The sequence below is a fragment of the Triticum aestivum genome, chromosome 2D, assembly GCF_018294505.1.
Source record: "Triticum aestivum cultivar Chinese Spring chromosome 2D, IWGSC CS RefSeq v2.1, whole genome shotgun sequence".
Taxonomy (NCBI): Eukaryota; Viridiplantae; Streptophyta; class Magnoliopsida; order Poales; family Poaceae; genus Triticum; species Triticum aestivum.
Window position 1 is genome coordinate 436,503,901 of NC_057799.1, and position 17,617 is coordinate 436,521,517.

The following is a 17,617-nucleotide window of genomic DNA, read 5'->3' on the forward strand; positions in this document are numbered from 1 at the left end:
CACCCCTGATCCCCTGTTGAGAAGATTCAAAATACTATCCGCACGAATGGATATGGACCATATTATCATCACCGCAATGCAACTGTCGTTGATGGCGATCTTTAGCATTTGCTTATATGCCATCTTTGGGGCAGAACCAATATTCTGAACGTTCGTCAAACAGTGCATTTGCCTACATGTCATCTTCTGACAGGAGCGGAGAGCCGATCCATAGGGTTGGTGAATGTAATCTATCGTGAGAAAAGCGCGCCCATGAAAACTGCACCAATCGAACGGCCATAGAAGCAATCAACATAGGAAACATATGCTGCTCAGTGGACTCGTCTGGTTCCATTACGATTGAGATGTTACACTAGTACATGATCACTTCTCACTTACAGGGGAAATAACCAGAACTTCACCAAACGAATCCACATAACTAACTTCTTACAAAAGTGTAACTGAAAGATGAACACTGCTAGTGCTACCATAATAACTGCGTAAGTATATATCACAAATTAATCAAGCTAGTAGTAATAACATTTGGTCAGGGGGCAAAATTTGCGTGCACAGATGGATCTGCACGCCGGACGCATACATACACATACTACTGAAGAAGTAAGAAGGTGGATTAGTAGAGCTGGGAGCTTCTTCTCGACCGCTAGCTGAATCGAGAGCTTCCCCTGCTGTCACATTTCAGCAGATGGTCGCTGCTGAAGGAGCCAGAGCCCGGAGATGAGAGGCTTTCTTCTAGCTAGCTAGCTAGCTGAATAATCAGTTGTGCTTGGGCGTGCGCCGCTTGACGCGGGTGTAGTCCATGGTCATGTAGGACCTCATCTGCATCCTCTCCTCCGCCCACTGCTCCCCGTGCGTCCTTCTGTCGTGCAGCCTGATAGCACCTTCTCAACCCACAAGAACAAAGCAAAACAAGTTTCAGAACTCACTCGTCATCAAACAAATCGCAAACATCAACACTTCAGAATCAAGCAAGAGCAAGATGCTCATATGACTTACCAACTCCTACCGCCTGGTGAACTGACAAACCGACGACCAACATCAACATCAGAGCAACAAGCCTCACAATCCCAACTAGTAACCTCATGCCGTCTTGAGTTGTGCTCTGCTCCTCTCAACCGATTCTCACCTCAATCCAGCTAACCTGCTTCTTCACCTGAGCGTGTATGTATGTATGTTTACTGCATATATATAGCCGGTCAAGGGCATTGGAGCAAAGACAGCTCGCAAGTCAAAGGACAGGAGATTTACACGGCTCTGAATTATAATACTTGCGTCCGTCCTGTCCCCCTCCCTCCTTGGCCTTGGTCCTCGCATGGCATCCCACGGGAACTCCCCGGCCTTGTTTAACCTCCCCTCCCTGCCTTCCTTTCTGGGGCCGTGAGCTGATGATCAGCTAGTTTAATGGCGCCTCACGTGAGCTCCACTCGGCCGCGCCACATGGGATTTGTTTAACCAGCTCGGTCACGCGAATACCGAAGCCGCGATTAACTAGTGATTAGTACTGGCGGAGTGGGGGATGTGGTTTTGAATTCATGAACGGCTGGCGTTGCTAAGCATGGGTTTTGTTTCCAAGCGGCTTGATTCTTCAGTAGCCTCATGGCCTAGCCAGGTAGGTAGCCTGGATATCATCTGCTCAAGATTCCCATGCTGATTTGCCAAGCCTCACTGGGATTTGAAATTGCATTTGCTGTGCATGCCATTGGTTGATTGCTGTGCTAACACTAGCTTAGCCTCATGGGATTGGGGTGTTGCCGCTTTAAGTACCCTGATAGTTCGTGAAAGTGGCCACCTAGAGCTAGTAGCTAGATTGACAGTGATGGTTAGGACGGATGGATCGTGCCTTGATCGAGGGCAAACATTTTTTGGGGATTTGGTTTCCTTTGCCTTTCTTTACCTTGTCGTCAAGATCGGCATGCCACTCATGAACGCCGCATCATTGGGTAGCTAGCTACTCTTTGTAGCTTCGTGTATTGTAGCTGGATTAGCCGTGCTCGCCTTGTCTTTAGCTGAAACAGGGGTAGAGTTGTTGCTGCCTATGAACACTTTGGTGCCCTCATACTTTGCAAAAGGGAGTGAAATGGGTTCGTGGTGGGGATTGGCTGAGTGGATATAGCATGATACTGTCGCCATTTGCTGTATCAGAATCTTGAGATCATCTACTAGTACTGTACTATTTCAAAACACTTGTCATGGTTTTAGAGTAATTATCATAGCATGCCCAACATGGGCTGCATGTACATTATGGGTATCCGTAGCCCTGTTTATAGAACATTCCAGATTTCCAGGCAAATAAAAAACTCCTTGAAAAATATTGACATTTAGTGACGGCGGCAGATTTTGAGTTACTGTGTCGTAACATAATTTTGACCATTCAATACATGGTAGTTTGGGACCTGGTTATTAATATTGTGAACATAGCACGGCAGTGGCTTCAATGTATTATCGAGTTGGTTGGAGGTTGAAATGCAGGACAATGTTATTAGTAGAATAACTCTGACTGGGGTCTGTGTATTAGTTTAAATGCATTTCCAGAAGGTTCAAATTTCAAAAAAGGCTGAAAGATGGGAATACCTCAAGCAATATTTACCTGGCAAAGAATTAATCAGTTACGCCCAGTTTTATTTTGAGCTCAGTGAACTCTGTCACAATGTGCCAGGCAAAAGAATTCAATTGCATGGAATAATCTGTTACATTGTTTGGACTAATATACATTCAAAGTTTTGGTTCAGCGCCAAATTTCCGGATTTTGTTGTGATGCTCTGCTGAAGTACAATCTGAAGCGATACTAAACTGTCCCTACAGGCTTGTACTCCATGGAGCCCATCTCAAGGGAAACTAACCTGTCCCACAGGCTTGAACTTCACAGAGCTCATCTGAAAGGACACAAAACTCTCTCAACAGCTTGCACTTCATGGAGCCCTATCAAACGGGCGTGTGTCGTTGTAGCATATATTCCACACAGCCTCAATTGCATCCTTTGCAGCTGTCTCTGAACAGTAAGGGTTGTTCTTGACAGATTCCAGCGAACGTCTTTTAACACATTCCTTCAGAAATGCAGAAAAGGTCACAGCAGACATAAACATTCAATTGGAAAATTTAAAATAAAAATAGGAAAAGTACGCTCATTAGCTAACAAGTCGAGAACCACATGGAAACTGTAAAAAATACCAATAGTTAATACCAATAATGGTTATCTATATTTAACTATTCAAAGTCTGTAGCTTGCTAATAGAAGTTCTATTGAACTGAATAGGCTGTACACAAAGATGATGGATGTATGGAACTTGGCAGCTGCAGTGACACTAGAGAAGACAGGATTCGCATAGCAAAGAGAGAATCAATATCATACGTGGTATGAGCTCAATAACAAAAAGACAGCAAAAGGCGGTTTTGCTTTCTGTAAAAAAAAAACTTACAGGCTCATGCCCCCTTATCTTCAGGAAGCCTTTCATCAGTTCCCGTTTGTAATGGCAATTGCCACTAAGATGATTAGCTCGAATCTAAGAATGAACAACACAGTATAAGCCAATTAATTACCAATAGCTCACAGTAACATGCCAATAAATTCCATTTATATGATAAGTACTTCGATACCTCAGAGCAAGCATGGTGAGCGCAGTTCGTCCAGTCCATGTTCTTGCCAACACAGTCATCATAAGCATGTATTAACTCATGAGTTATGGTCTGAGTTATCTGATCGGGATATTCCATGTGATTACAGCAAACTTCTATCTGGACATAAATAACTGGAAATTATTATAGCAGTTCTCTCGTCAGTAGTTCACTTGAAATAGAATCCACAAGGAAAGATGTAAGGCCAATCGAAGAATTTTGAGGAAGATAATATAATCCCTCCGATCCATATTAATTGTTGCTGATTTAGTACAACAACTAATATGGATCGGAGTAATATACTATGAAGGGCCAACAAAGAAAAAAAATACCATTGAGGGAAAACAACAAGACTGCTATAATGGTTAGCCGACAACTTGGTCCATACAATCTTAGTTAAGGGATAACCATACAATGCATAATGAGAAAATATACCGCGCGAACATTTTTTGTGCCTTACAGCGTGGCGCACGGCGGAGAAGGAAAAGGAAGGCATGGTGAAGAAGGACGAAGAAGCGGGGGGGTGGGGGGGGGGCTACCCAGCGTTAAGCTCAACGGCAACGAGGTGGCTGATATCGGGGCACGGTGGCTCCCCCGACTTGCACCGCTGGAGGCGTCGGGGACAGACAGCAGACAGCGGTGCCGGCTGGCATTGCAAAAAATGGAGGAGAGAGAAGTGGGAGAGGGCAAGGGGGAAGGGAAGTGTAGCACATGCTAAGCTTCATGCACTAGCCAATGCAACCAAAATTCCGAACTGATGGAAAGGGCTAGGCAATCCACATATACACTTCAACAGCACTGTCCTGCACGAGGCCGTAAACGGACCAAGAGGGCATGAGGCATGAAGACTAAGGGAGACGTGTTTAAGGTGATAGCATGAATGTCGCACTAAAGCCAGGTTCTTACATAAAATTGTTATGCTGCCAATATAACTGAAGTTCCACTGATCCAATACGCTACAACATACACATAAAGCATGCAATTTTAAGTAGGCAAAGAACTTATAGCAAATAAATCTAGAAACATAGCATCCGGTCAACCTGTACTGATAACATGAATACAGGAACCGGCAGCCGGCTGGAGTGCTGCAAATATGCAGCACTTGGGGCCAAAATATGGAGCTGCCCAAAAGAAATTGCAGCACCATTTGCAGATACATCATCTGCTGGAGCACTGTTTTTGGGTCCAAATGGCCTAAAAGGCAGTTTTTTGGGCACTAACACCTGTTGGAGATACTAACACCTGAGAAAAATTCACAATTTTGGTTGTTCTTCCAAGTGAATGCTCTCAAGATTCAGTCAAGACAATTATCTCCTCAACCAAATCTTGACAATGAAACAATATCCTGGTTAATCTTTTGCTAAAACATGTATCCAAACAACAAAAGCGCTGTAATTTACAAAATCAGAGACCATAGTATGCTCAGTTTGCACGAATTGTTATGACTTATGAACAACCGCAGACATTTTCTATCTCCAAACATAGCGGCAATGCAAATTATGAGATTGCCAACATGAACCCATGTAAGTGAGTGCCAACCATAAAGCAACGATAGTAAGGGGGGGAGGGAATGAAAGAACAGCGTACCCCCTCGCGGCTTGCGTAGCCCCCGGCAGAGGCGCAGGTGGCCGCCCGGATCAGCATCGGCCACACGGTGCACCCGGCCTTCTCCATCCGCTCCCTCAGGAACCGCACCGTCGGATCTACCCACCAAAATCGACAAGGCGGGTTGGGAATGGAGTTCACAGACACGTCGAGAGGAAGGAAGAAGCGGCGGTGGGTGAGTGGAGGCGTAAGCAAGCGCGTACCTTTGAGAGCCGAGCGGACGCCGGCGACGCACTCCTCGTGCGGCATGATATGCCGGGGTACGGGCGGGACATCAGAGGCGGAAGGTGCCTCCGCTCTGGTGGTCTTCCGCGGCACGCTGCCGCAGTCACCCGCGGCCGCCGCCATTGTTTTGTACCTCTGCCGGCCGGCGGCTGCGTCGTGGGCTCCGGAGGCCGAGAAGACAGAGGGGGGTTTAGGTATTCAGAAAGTTCGGATCTCTAGCGACTGATCCCTTCGGGACGTGCAAAACTGGATGGGCCGTATGGTAATTGGGCTAAGCAAGAAAGCTAATGCTGGGCTGCACTGTAGGGAGGCGTTGGCCCTCCTTGCTAGCGATTTATCTCTTCATCACTAAAAAAATGAGCATTATCTCAAAAAGAAAACTAAAAAAATGAGCGGCTATTTGTAGGTCGCCTGATTTTTCTAGGTGCAAGTCGATTTTTTTGGCCGTGGACTGCTAGCATACTTTGCTTTGAGCTCGTTTGGCATATAGGTTGTGTTCGTTTAGTTTCACATTCACAGAACCTATTTTATCGGTATTGGCCTAAAATTTGAAAGTTAAGCTTAAATGTTATAATCTCCTATTCACCTTCCTCATTTTCGTCGACCTCTCGATCCTTTCAGATGCTCTGCGTCATTGTGGCAGTTCGAGACAAAGCTCATGACGCGTGCGGACATCTACACATGTATCCAAAGGGTCTTGTTGTAATTTTCTGTTTTGTTTGTGGCCTATGTTGTAAAGTGAACTGTACTCTGTTGAGCTTTCTTTTTTGAATGTTAGCTGGAGACCTGCCAAATCCATTGATTAGAAAGGAGTATTACAAGTAACAACCTGGTACGAGGAACACACTGCATAATGCAAGTGCCAAAAAAAGAAGAAAAGAAAGGTTGATCGGTTTATTGAGGAATACCGAGCGAAAACTTAAACATCACCTAGCTTGACTAGGCCAAAAATGACACAATAATATGACACACCAAAAGGCCAACAGCCCACTACACACCCATGTCGGGCACTCGAGCACCTTCGCTGCTGCCAGAGTGCACACCAAAAATGTTGTATCAATCCGGGCTGGACAAGCATATCCATGATACCCGATGACATCCAAGAAGAAAGCTATGTCCGATGGAGCAAACATACGACAATCTGATCCCACGAGGTGGCCACATAACCCACCTGGCGCTGCTTGCATGTGGAGGGTACTCCTGATGCCTCCACGGAGATGTCACGCTAGCCACAACCGACCACCTCCGCGAGCCCCAAGTCCAACTACAAGACGATGCCCAGAAACACAATGCCTCACAAAGCCAATAGCGGCATCATCATCCGACCTAGGAGACCGGATCTAGGGTTTCTCCATAGCATGCTGGGAAAGTTAAGGAAAGAACTGCAACATCGATGCCTCCAGCAAGGAAACGGTGCCTATATCATCGTCGACTATTTTGGTCGCCAACAGCCTCACCTGCCCAAACCCATGACCCAGCGAGCCCATCCTACCTTCCACCTTCACAACGCGGAAGCACCACGTCACTCTCGCCCTTGCGCAGCCTAAAGATGTGATGTAGGGTAGAACCCTAGGTGGCCGATCTTTCACGAATGGAGCAAATCCCACGAAGAACACGAGAGAATCACTCAAACCAACAAGAACGATCACACATATGCTAGATCCTCGAAACACAAAGAGATACACGATCCGAATCCAACAAAGGACGATACATAGGGTAGCTAGTTCATCTCCAAAGGAGGTCTTGATGATCTTCCCAAAAGGGGTCTTGAATCCAAGGAGGATCTTCTCCGAAGAGGTGTCGGTCCCTCGCGGTGGAGTAGATCCGGATGGACGAGCGAAGCTCTATCTCACATATGAGCTAACACAACGCTAACCTAATACGGAGTTAGGGGACGAGTATTTATAGTCCAAGGGGTAAGTTGGGGATACATGGGGTGAAACCCCTTTCACTGCGCACAGGTAGGGCGGTAGTACCGGTCATGGGGGCGGTTGTACCGCTGGGAGCTCAGGTGCGAGTGCCTGGAGGTGTTTCCGGAGGTGCTTGGCGGTTGTACCGGTGTTTGGAGCGGTTGTACCGATCTGATGGCTGTTACGGGGATAAACCAGTGTTGTATCGGCCTTGCACCGCTCGATCACAGAAGCTTCACCGGTAGTTGGGCGGTAGTCAAGCGGTGGTACCGCCCGGGCGGTAGTTGGGCGGTACACGGGCGGTTGTACCGGGATTTCTGCGCTGGGCAGATTCTCTTCATGCTCTTGATGTCCATCTTGCGCCGTAACTTCTCCTTGGTTGCTTCCTTGGTACCTAAACACACAAAGCATCTCCGTTTGAGGTAGTAGCTATGTCTCAAGTGGGTCAAAGGGGAGTTCAACAAGGAGAGAGTTAACCTTGTTCTCGATAGCCCTTGCACGTGCTCATGTCATCGGTCCACGTGGTGTCTTGGGAGAGGAAGATAGGTCCATGGGGATGGCCGTAGGATGCTCCACATCATCCCCTCCCCTTGGGAAGGATCCGACCTCAGATCGAAAACCTCATCATCATGGTAGGGAGAGAGATCTTTGACGTTGAATATGTCGCTCACGGAGTACTTGTCGCGCGGGATGTCGATCTTGTAGGAGTTGTTGTTGTAGCGTGCTAGCACCTTGAAGGGTTGCTACCTCTTGAGCACTGCATTGGTTTTCCCTTGAAGAGGAAAGGGTGATGCAGCAAAGTAGCGTAAGTATTTCCCTCAGTTTTTGAGAACCAAGGTATCAATCCAGTAGGAGGCCACACGCAAGTCCCTCGTACCTACACAAACAAATAAGAACCTTGCAACCAACGCGATAAAGGGGTTGTCAATCCCTTCACGGCCACTTGCAAAAGTGAGATCTGATAGAGATGATAAGATAATGTTTTTGGTATTTTTATGATAAAGACTAAAAGTAAAGAAATCAAAATAAATGGCGACAGAAATAGCTTGTTGACGGGAGATTAATATGATGGAGAATAGACCCGGGGGCCATAGGTTTCACTAGTGGCTTCTCTCAAGATAGCATAAGTATTACGGTGGGTGAACAAATTACTGTCGAGAAATTGATAGAAAAGTGCATAATTATGAGAATATCTAGGCATGATCATGTATATAGGCATCACGTCCGCGACAAGTACACCGACTCCTGCCTGCATCTACTACTATTACTCCACACATCGACCGCTATCCAGCATGCATCTAGAGTATTAAGTTCATAAGAACAGAGTAACGCATTAGGTAAGATGACATGATGTAGAGGGATAAACTCATGCAATATGATATAAACCCTATCTTTTTATCCTCGATGGCAACAATACAATACGTGTCGTTTCCCCTACTGTCACTGGGATCAAGCACCGCATGATTGAACCCAAAGCTAAGCACTTCTCCCATTGCAAGAAAGATCAATCTAGTAGGCCAAACCAAACTGATAATTCGAAGAGACTTGCAAAGATAACCAATCATACATAAAAGAATTCAGAGAAGATTCAAATATTGTTCATAGATAATCTTGATCATAAACCCACAATTCATCGGATCTCGACAAACACACCGCAAAAAGAGTTACATCAAATAGATCTCCAGGAAGATCGAGGAGAACATTGTATTGAGATCCAAAGAGAGAGAAGAAGCCATCTAGCTAATAACTATGGACCCGAAGGTCTGTGGTAAACTACTCACACATCATCGGAGAGGCTATGGTGTTGATGTAGAAGCCCTCCGTGATCGATGCCCCCTCCGGCAGAGCGCCGGAAAAGGCCCCAAGATGGGATCTCACGGGTACAGAAGGTTGCAGCGATGGAATTAGGTTTTCGTGGTGCTCCTCGATGGTTTGGGGGTACGTAGGTATATATAGGAGGAAGAAGTAGGTCAGTGGAGCCACGAGGGGCCCACGAGGGTGGAGGGCGCGCCTAGGGGGGTAGGCGCGCCCCCTGCCTCGTGGCTTCCTCGTTGATTGCTTGACGTCCACTCCAAGTCCTCTGGATCACGTTTGTTCCAAAAATCACGCTCCCGAAGGTTTCATTCCGTTTGGACTCCGTTTGATATTCCTTTTCTGCGAAACACTGAAATAGGCAAAAAACATCAATTTGCACTGGGCCTTGGGTTAATAGGTTAGTCCCAAAAATAATATAAAAGTGTATAAATAAGCCCATTAAACATCCAAAACAGAATATATAATAGCATGGAGCAATAAAAAATTATAGCATATGAGTTTGTGATACGTTGCGTAGTATATGAAAGTGACAATATAAGAGACTCTCTATCATGAGGATCATGGTGCTACTTTGAAGCTCAAGTGTGGAAAAAGGATAGTAGCATTGTCCCTTCTTTTTTTTTGGCCTTTCTTTTTTTAATTGGCCTTTCCCCTTTTTTGGAACAATGCTCTATTAATGATGATCATCACACTTCTATTTATTTACAACTCAATGATTACAACTCGATACTAGAACAAAGTATGACTCTATATGAGTGCTCCGGCGGTGTACCGGGATGGGCAATGACTCATGAGTGACATGTATGAAAGAATTATGAACGATGGCTTTGCCACAAATACGATGTCAACTACATGATCATGCAAGGCAATATGACAATGATGATGCGTGACATAATAAACGGAACGGTGGAAAGTTGCATGGCAATATATCTCGGAATGGCTATGGAAATGCCATAATAGGTAGGTATGGTGGCTGTTTTGAGGAAGATATAAGGAGGTTTATGTGTGATAGAGCGTATCGTATCACGGGGTTTGGATGTACCGGCGAAGTTTGCACCAACTCTCAAGGTGAGAAAGGGCAATGCACGGTACCGAAGAGGCTAGCAATGATGGAAAGGTGAGAGTGCGTATAATCCATGGACTCAACATTAGTCATAAAGAACTCACATACTTATTGCAAAAATCTACAAGTCATCAAAAACCAAGCACTACGCGCATGCTCCTAGGGGGATAGATTGGTAGGAAAAGACCATCGCTCGTCCCCGACCGCCACTCATAAGGAAAGCAATCAAAGAACACCTCATGCTTCAAATTTGTAACACAACGTTTACCATACGTGCATGCCACGGGACTTGCAAACTCCAACACAAGTATTTCTCAATTTCACAATTACTCAACTAGCACAACTCTAATATCACCATCTTCATATCTCAAAACAATCATAAGGAATCAAACTTCTCTTAGTATTCAATGCACTCTATATGAAAGTTTTTATTATATCCATCTTGGATGCCTATCATATTAGGACTAATTTCATAACCAAAGCAAATTACCATGCTGTTCTAAAGACTCTCAAAATAATATAAGTGAAGCATGAGAGTTCGTCTATTTCTTCAAAATAAAACCACCTCCGTGCTCTAAAAGGATATAAGTGAAGCACTAGAGCAAATGACAAACTACTCCAAAAGATATAAGTGAAGATCAATGAGTAGTTGAATAATTATGGAACTATGTGAAGACTCTCTAACATTTAATAATTTCAGATCTTGGTATTTTATTCAAACAGCAAGCAAAACAAAAGAAAATAAAATGACGCTCCAAGCAAAACACATATTATGTGGTGAATAAAAATATAGCTCCAAGTAAAGTTACCGATGAACGAAGACGGAAGAGGGGATGCCATCCGGGGCATCCCCAAGCTTAGGCTCTTGCCACTCCTTATTCCATAGTCCATCGAATCTTTACCCAAAACTTGAAAACTTCACAACACAAAACTTAACAGAAAACTCGTAAGCTCCGTTAGTATAAGAAAATAAAACCACCACTTAGGTACTGTTGTGAACTCATTCTTTATTTATATTGGTGTAATATCTACTGTATTCCAACTTCTCTATGGTTCATACCTGATACGTCTCCAACGTATCTATAACTTTTTATTGTTCCATGCTATATTATATTCTGTTTTGGATGTTTAATGGGCTTTATTATACACTTTTATATTATTTTTGGGACTAACCTATTAACCGGAGGCCCAGCCCGAATTGCTGTTTTTTTTTGCCTATTTTAGTGTTTTGAAGGAAAGGAATATCAAACGGAGTCCAAACGGAATGAAACCTTCGGGAATGTGATTTTCTTAACAAACGTGATCCAGAGGACTTGGAGTGGACGTCAAGCAACCGACAAGGAAGCCACGAGGCAGGGGGCGCGCCTACCCCCCTGGGTGCGCCCTCCACCCTCGTGGCTCCACCGACCTACTTCTTCCTCCTATATATACCTACGTATCCCCAAACCATCAGAGACGGAGCCAAAACCCTATTTCCACCGCCGCAACCTTCTGTACCCGTGAGATCCCATCTTGGGGCCTTTTCCGGCGTTCCGCCGGAGGGGGCATTGATCATGGAGGGCTTCTACATCAACACCATAGCCTCTCCGATGATGTGTGAGTAGTTTACTTCAGACCTTCGGGTCCATAGTTATTAGCTAGATGGCTTCTTCTCTCTCTTTGGATCTCAATACAAAGTTCTCCTCGATTCTCTTGGAGATCTATTTGATGTAACTCTTCTTTTTGCGGTGTGTTTGTCGAGATCCGATGAATTGTGGGTTTATGATCAAGATTATCTATGAACAATATTTGAATCTCCTCTGAATTCTTTTATGTATGATTGGTTATCTTTGCAAGTCTCTTCGAATTATCAGTTTGGTTTGGCCTACTAGATTGATCTTTCTTGCAATGGGAGAAGTGCTTAGCTTTGGGTTCAATCATGCGGTGCTCGATCCCAGTGACAGTAGGGGAAACGACACGTATTGTATTGTTGCCATCGAGGATAAAAAGATGGGGTTTATATCATATTGCATGAGTTTATCCCTCTACATCATGTCATCTTGCTTAAAGCGTTACTCTGTTCTTATGAACTTAATACTCTAGATGCATGCTGGATAGCTGTCAATGTGTGGAGTAATAGTAGTAGATGCAGGCAGGAGTCGGTGTACTTGTCACGGACGTGATGCCTATATACATGATCATACCTAGATATTCTCATAACTATGCTGAATTCTATCAATTGCTCGACAGTAATTCGTTTACCCACCGTAATACTTATGCTATCTTGAGAGAAGCCACTAGTGAAACCTATGGCCCCCGGGTCTATTTTCCATCATATTAATCTCCCGACAACAAGCTATTTCTGGCGCCATTTATTTTGATTTCTTTACTTTTAGTCTTTACCATAAAAATACCAAAAATATTATCTTATCATCTCTATCAGATCTCACTCTCATAAGTGACCGTGAAGGGATTGACAACCCCTTTATCGCGTTGGTTGCAAGGTTCTTATTTGTTTGTGTAGGTACGAGGGACCTGAGCGTGGCCTCCTACTGGATTGATACCTTGTTTCTCAAAAACCGAGGGAAATACTTACGCTACTTTACTGCATCACCCTTTCCTCTTCAAGGGAAAACCAACGCAGTTCTCAAGAGGTAGCAAGAAGGATTTCTGGCGCCGTTGCCTGGGAGTCTACGCACAAGTCAAGACATACCAAGTACCCATCACAAACTCTTATCCCTCGCATTACATTATTTGCTATTTGCCTCTTGTTTTCCTCTCCCCCACTTCACCCTTGCCGTTTTATTCGCCCTCTCTTTCCGTTCGCCTCTTTTTCGCTCGCCTTTCTTTCGCCATGCCTGAATCTGGGGAGGTTATCGCTAATGAAGGCAATAATAATAACATGGGAAACTTTGATGTCTTCAATGATCCTCTTGAGGAACCTACTATCTTGCATACTAAAAAGTTTCGAGTCGGTAGTGGTAATATTATTGGGAAAGGAGTTATTCAAGATTTCTTTACTTGTGCCGATGCTTTGCCCATCATGGGTGGCTCTATTCTTCATAGAACTAGTAGCCTTGCGGATGTGATATCTTTGCTCATAGTTGAACTTGAAAGGCAATTTCTTCATATGCATCCTTGCATACAAAGAGTTTTCCTAGAATTTTCTAATATTGAGCACTCTTCTGTTAAGCGTGCCGCTACTATCTTTTTGGCTCATGAGTTCAGATTCATAATGAAAGAGGCTAAGGAATTTTTTGCGCATTATAGGGTGATGCTGGCCGTCTCCATAGAAGCTATCCTTTTAACCAAGAAGACATAATGCGTTTAACAATCTTTGGATCATGTTGCTTATAATGAAAATCTTAGAAAAAAGGTTCCAACCGATGTTCTAATCAATAGAATTTCTGAACTTAATGATGATTTTGCCATTCAGACTAATGGGTTAGGTTTTTCTCTTGAACAAAGGCTTCTGACTTTTTGCCAAAAGAATGCTTGTAATGATGAATTGGTTGTGCAATATAAGGGGCAAAGGAGAAACCCATACCTCCCGAAGTTGATCCTGGGGACTTTTGTCCCATTAAATTTAGCCCTTTTGATTATTTTTGCTTGCCTCAAAGAAAACTTGCTTCTGAACGTAGGGAATATGAGAGAAGTTTTCATGATTTGCCTTACCATTATTATGGCAATACCTAGATCTATCCTTGTTTTTATGCCTAGCTAGGGGCGTTAAACGATAGCGCTTGTTGGGAGGCAACCCAATTTTATTTTAGTTTTTTTTGCTTTTTGCTTCTGTTTAGGAATAATTTTTTTATCTAACCTCTGGTTAGATGTGTTTTTATGTTTTAATTAGTGTTTGTGCCAAGTGAAACCTATAGGACCTTCTTGGATGATAGTTATTTGCTCTTGCTGAAAATTCCAGAAACTTCCAGTTCACGAAAACAATTGTTAAAAATCACCAGAACGTGATAAAATACTTATTCCAATTGCAGCAGATCAATAAACAAATTATCTAGGTCTTCCTATTTTTGTAGATTTTTCTGAGTTCTAGAAGTTTGTGTTAGTTACAGATTACTACAGACTGTTCTGTTTTTGACAGATTCTGTTTTTTCGTGTGTTGTTTGCTTATTTTGATGAATCTATGGTTAGTAAAATAGTTTATAAACCATAGAGAAGTTGGAATACAGTAGGTTTGACACCAATATAAATAACGAATGAGTTCATTACAGTACCTTGAAGTGGTGTTTTGTTTTCTTTCGCTAACGGAGCTCACGAGATTTTCTGTTAAGTTTTGTGTTGTGAAGTTTTCAAGTTTGGGGAAAAGTTTTGATGGATTATGGAACAAGGAGTGGCAAGAGCTAAGCTTGGGATGCCCAAGGCACCCCAAGTAAATCCAAGGACACAAAAAGCCAAAGCTTGGGATGCCCCGGAAGGCTCCCTCTTTCGTCTTCGTCCATCGGTAACTTTACTTGAGCTATTTTTATTCACCACATGATATGTGTTTGCTTGGAGCGTCTTGTATGATTTGAGTCTTTGATTTTAGTTTACCACAATCATCCTTGCTGTACACACCTTTTGAGAGAGACACACGATTCGGAATTTATTAGAATACTCTATGTGCTTCACTATATCTTTGAGCTATATAGTTTTTGCTCTAGTACTTCACTTATATCTTTTAGAGCACGACGGTGTTTGTTTTATAGAAACTATTGTTCTCTCATGCTTCACTTATATCATTTGAGAGTCCTACAAATAGCATTGGTAATTTGCTTTAATTGAGAAATTAGTCCTAATATGATAGGCCAAAGATTAGTAGAAACTTTCTTATAAGTGCGTTATACTAAGAGAAGTTTGATGCTTGATAATTGTTTTGAGATATGAAGATGGTGATATTAGAGTCATGCTAGTTGAGTAGTTGTGAATTTGAGAAATACTTGTGTTAAAGTTTATGATTCCCGTAGCATGCACGTATGGTGAACCGTTATGTGATGAAGTCGGAGCATGATTTATTTATTGATTGTCTTCCTTATGAGTGGCGGTCGGGGAGGAGCGATGGTCTTTTCCTACCAATCTATCCCCCTAGGAGCATGCGCGTAATACTTTGTTTTGATAACTAATAGATCTTTGCAATAAGTATGTGAGTTCTTCTGACTAATGTTGAGTCCATGGATTATACACACTCTCTCCCTTCCACCATTGCTAGCCTCTCTAATACCGCGCACCTTTTCGCCGGTATCATACACCCACCGTATACTTTCCTCAAAACAGCCACCATACCTACCTATCATGGCATTTCCATAGCCATTCAGAGATATATTGCCATGCAACTTACCACCATTCCGTTTACTATGACACGCTCCATCATTGTCATATTGCTTTGCATGATCATGTAGTTGACATCGTATTTGTGGCAAAGCCACCGTTCATAATTTTTTCATACATGTCACTCTTGATTCATTGCATATCCCGGTACACCGCCGGAGGCATTCATATAGAGTCATATTTTGTTCTAAGTATTGAGTTGTAATTCTTGAGTTGTAAGTAAATAAAAGTGTGATGATCATCATTATTAGAGCATTGTCCCAAGTGAGGAAAGGATGATGGAGACTATGATTCCCCCATAAGTCGGGATGAGACTCCGGACGAAAAAAGAAAAGAAAAAAAAGAGGCCATAAAAAAGAAAAAAGGCCCAAAAAAAGAAAAAGAAAAAATGAGAGAAAAGAGAGAAGGGACAATGTTACTATCCTTTTTCCACACTTGTGCTTCAAAGTAGCACCATGATCTTTATGATAGAGAGTCTCCTATGTTGTCACTTTCATATACTAGTGGGAATTTTTCATTATAGAACTTGGCTTGTATATTCCAATGATGGGCTTCCTCAAATTGCCCTAGGTCTTCGTGAGCAAGCAAGTTGGATGCACACCCACTTAGTTTTCATTATTGAGCTTTCATACACTTATAACTCTAGTGCATCCGTTGCATGGCAATCCCTACTCACTCACATTAATATCTATTAATTGGCATCTCCATAGCTCGTTGATACGCCTAGTTGATGTGAGACTATCTTCTCCTTTTTGTCTTCTCCACAACCACCATTCATTCCACATATAGTGCTATGTCCATGCACTACAAAAAAATACACTTCCGTGATGATACGTGTTTGTCACAGTAGGTCGCATTTTCTGTCATGCATGTACATCCATGACAAATTTATGACAGAATCAAGATAGTCATACCTGTGCTGTCGTAGAAGTGTTCCATGACATTGCCAAAATTATCATCACGGAAGTGTCCACTTCCATGACGATAAATCGCGCGTCACAGAAGTGCTTTCGTCAAGGGTGACCGACACGTGGCATCCACCGTAACGGAACGCCGTTAAGCTATCGGGTCGGGTTTTGGATCCGATAACCCGTTAACAGCCCCGACCAATGGGGATTTTCCACGTGTAAAATCATCATTGGCTGGAGGAAACACGTGTCGGCTCATCGTTGGGACAGATGTCATCCACTCATTGGACGGAAGGCGCCTATGATACGTCGACACGTGGCACGGCCCAACAGAGGCCCATTCCTGTGAAAAGGCCGGCCCGTTTGACTTGGTCAAAAGGTGGCGGGCCGGCCCATGGAAAGCCTGTTAACGGCCTGTTCGCATATAGCCCATTTACAGCCCGCTAACCCAAGGCCCGTTACGCCCTATCCGAATTAGGCCCAGTAGCGTCATCTGGGCCATCCAATATGATTCCAGCCCGTTTTCACTTCTGGCCCATGTATGGCCCATGACGTCTTTCGGCCCATATGAGGCCCTATGTAACTCTTGGCCTATTAACGGCCCGTGGTGAAACTGGCCCGTAATGAACAGTGTATCACTTTACACCCATTAACGGCCCGTGGTGAAACTGGCCCGTAATGAACAGTGTATCACTTTATACCCATTAACGGCCCGTGGTGAAACTGGCCCGTAATGAACAGTGTATCACTTTATACCCATTAACGGCCCGTTATTCCGTTGGGCCGTTTCCAGCCCATGTTATCTTTCGGCCTTCTCAGAGCCCATTTATTCTTGGGCTCATTTCCAGCATTCGTTTACTTACGGCCCGTTACTGTCATTTTCTGCTTGTGGGCCAAATTCAGCCCGTGGTTACAGTCGGCCCGTTTGTGGTCCGTTAATACGTTGGGCCGTTTTCATAGCGTCATCAAATACGGCCTATTAACGATGGCCCGTTATGGTCGGCCCATGAACGGACGATTCCAACTCTAGCCCGTTTACGGCCATAATGCGGCCTGTTATTGGCCCATGTTTGGCCAATCGATCATACGGCCCGTATAAGGCCCATTGATGATACGGCCCGTAGAAGGCCCATTGTTTCTACGGCCCGTAGAAGGCCCATTGTTTCTACGGCCCGTAGAAG

At 43.9% G+C, this 17,617-nt stretch overlaps 2 protein-coding genes across 2 annotated transcripts; both read right to left on the reverse strand.

Annotated features, from left to right (window-relative positions):
• Positions 1-311: 311 nt before the first annotated feature.
• On the reverse strand, positions 312-1,190 carry LOC123049529 (uncharacterized). The gene is made up of 2 exons (XM_044472433.1): positions 994-1,190; positions 312-878 (listed from the first exon to the last, which is right to left on the reverse strand). The coding sequence occupies exons 1-2, from the start codon at positions 1,079-1,081 to the stop codon at positions 754-756; spliced, it is 213 nt and encodes a 70-aa protein (XP_044328368.1). The 5' UTR covers positions 1,082-1,190; the 3' UTR covers positions 312-753.
• A 1,405-nt stretch (positions 1,191-2,595) lies between these two features.
• LOC123053672 (mitochondrial inner membrane protease ATP23) lies at positions 2,596-5,667 on the reverse strand. The gene is made up of 5 exons (XM_044477192.1): positions 5,418-5,667; positions 5,197-5,312; positions 3,592-3,729; positions 3,414-3,497; positions 2,596-3,041 (listed from the first exon to the last, which is right to left on the reverse strand). The coding sequence occupies exons 1-5, from the start codon at positions 5,560-5,562 to the stop codon at positions 2,907-2,909; spliced, it is 618 nt and encodes a 205-aa protein (XP_044333127.1). The 5' UTR covers positions 5,563-5,667; the 3' UTR covers positions 2,596-2,906.
• Between the last annotated feature and the right edge of the window lie 11,950 nt (positions 5,668-17,617).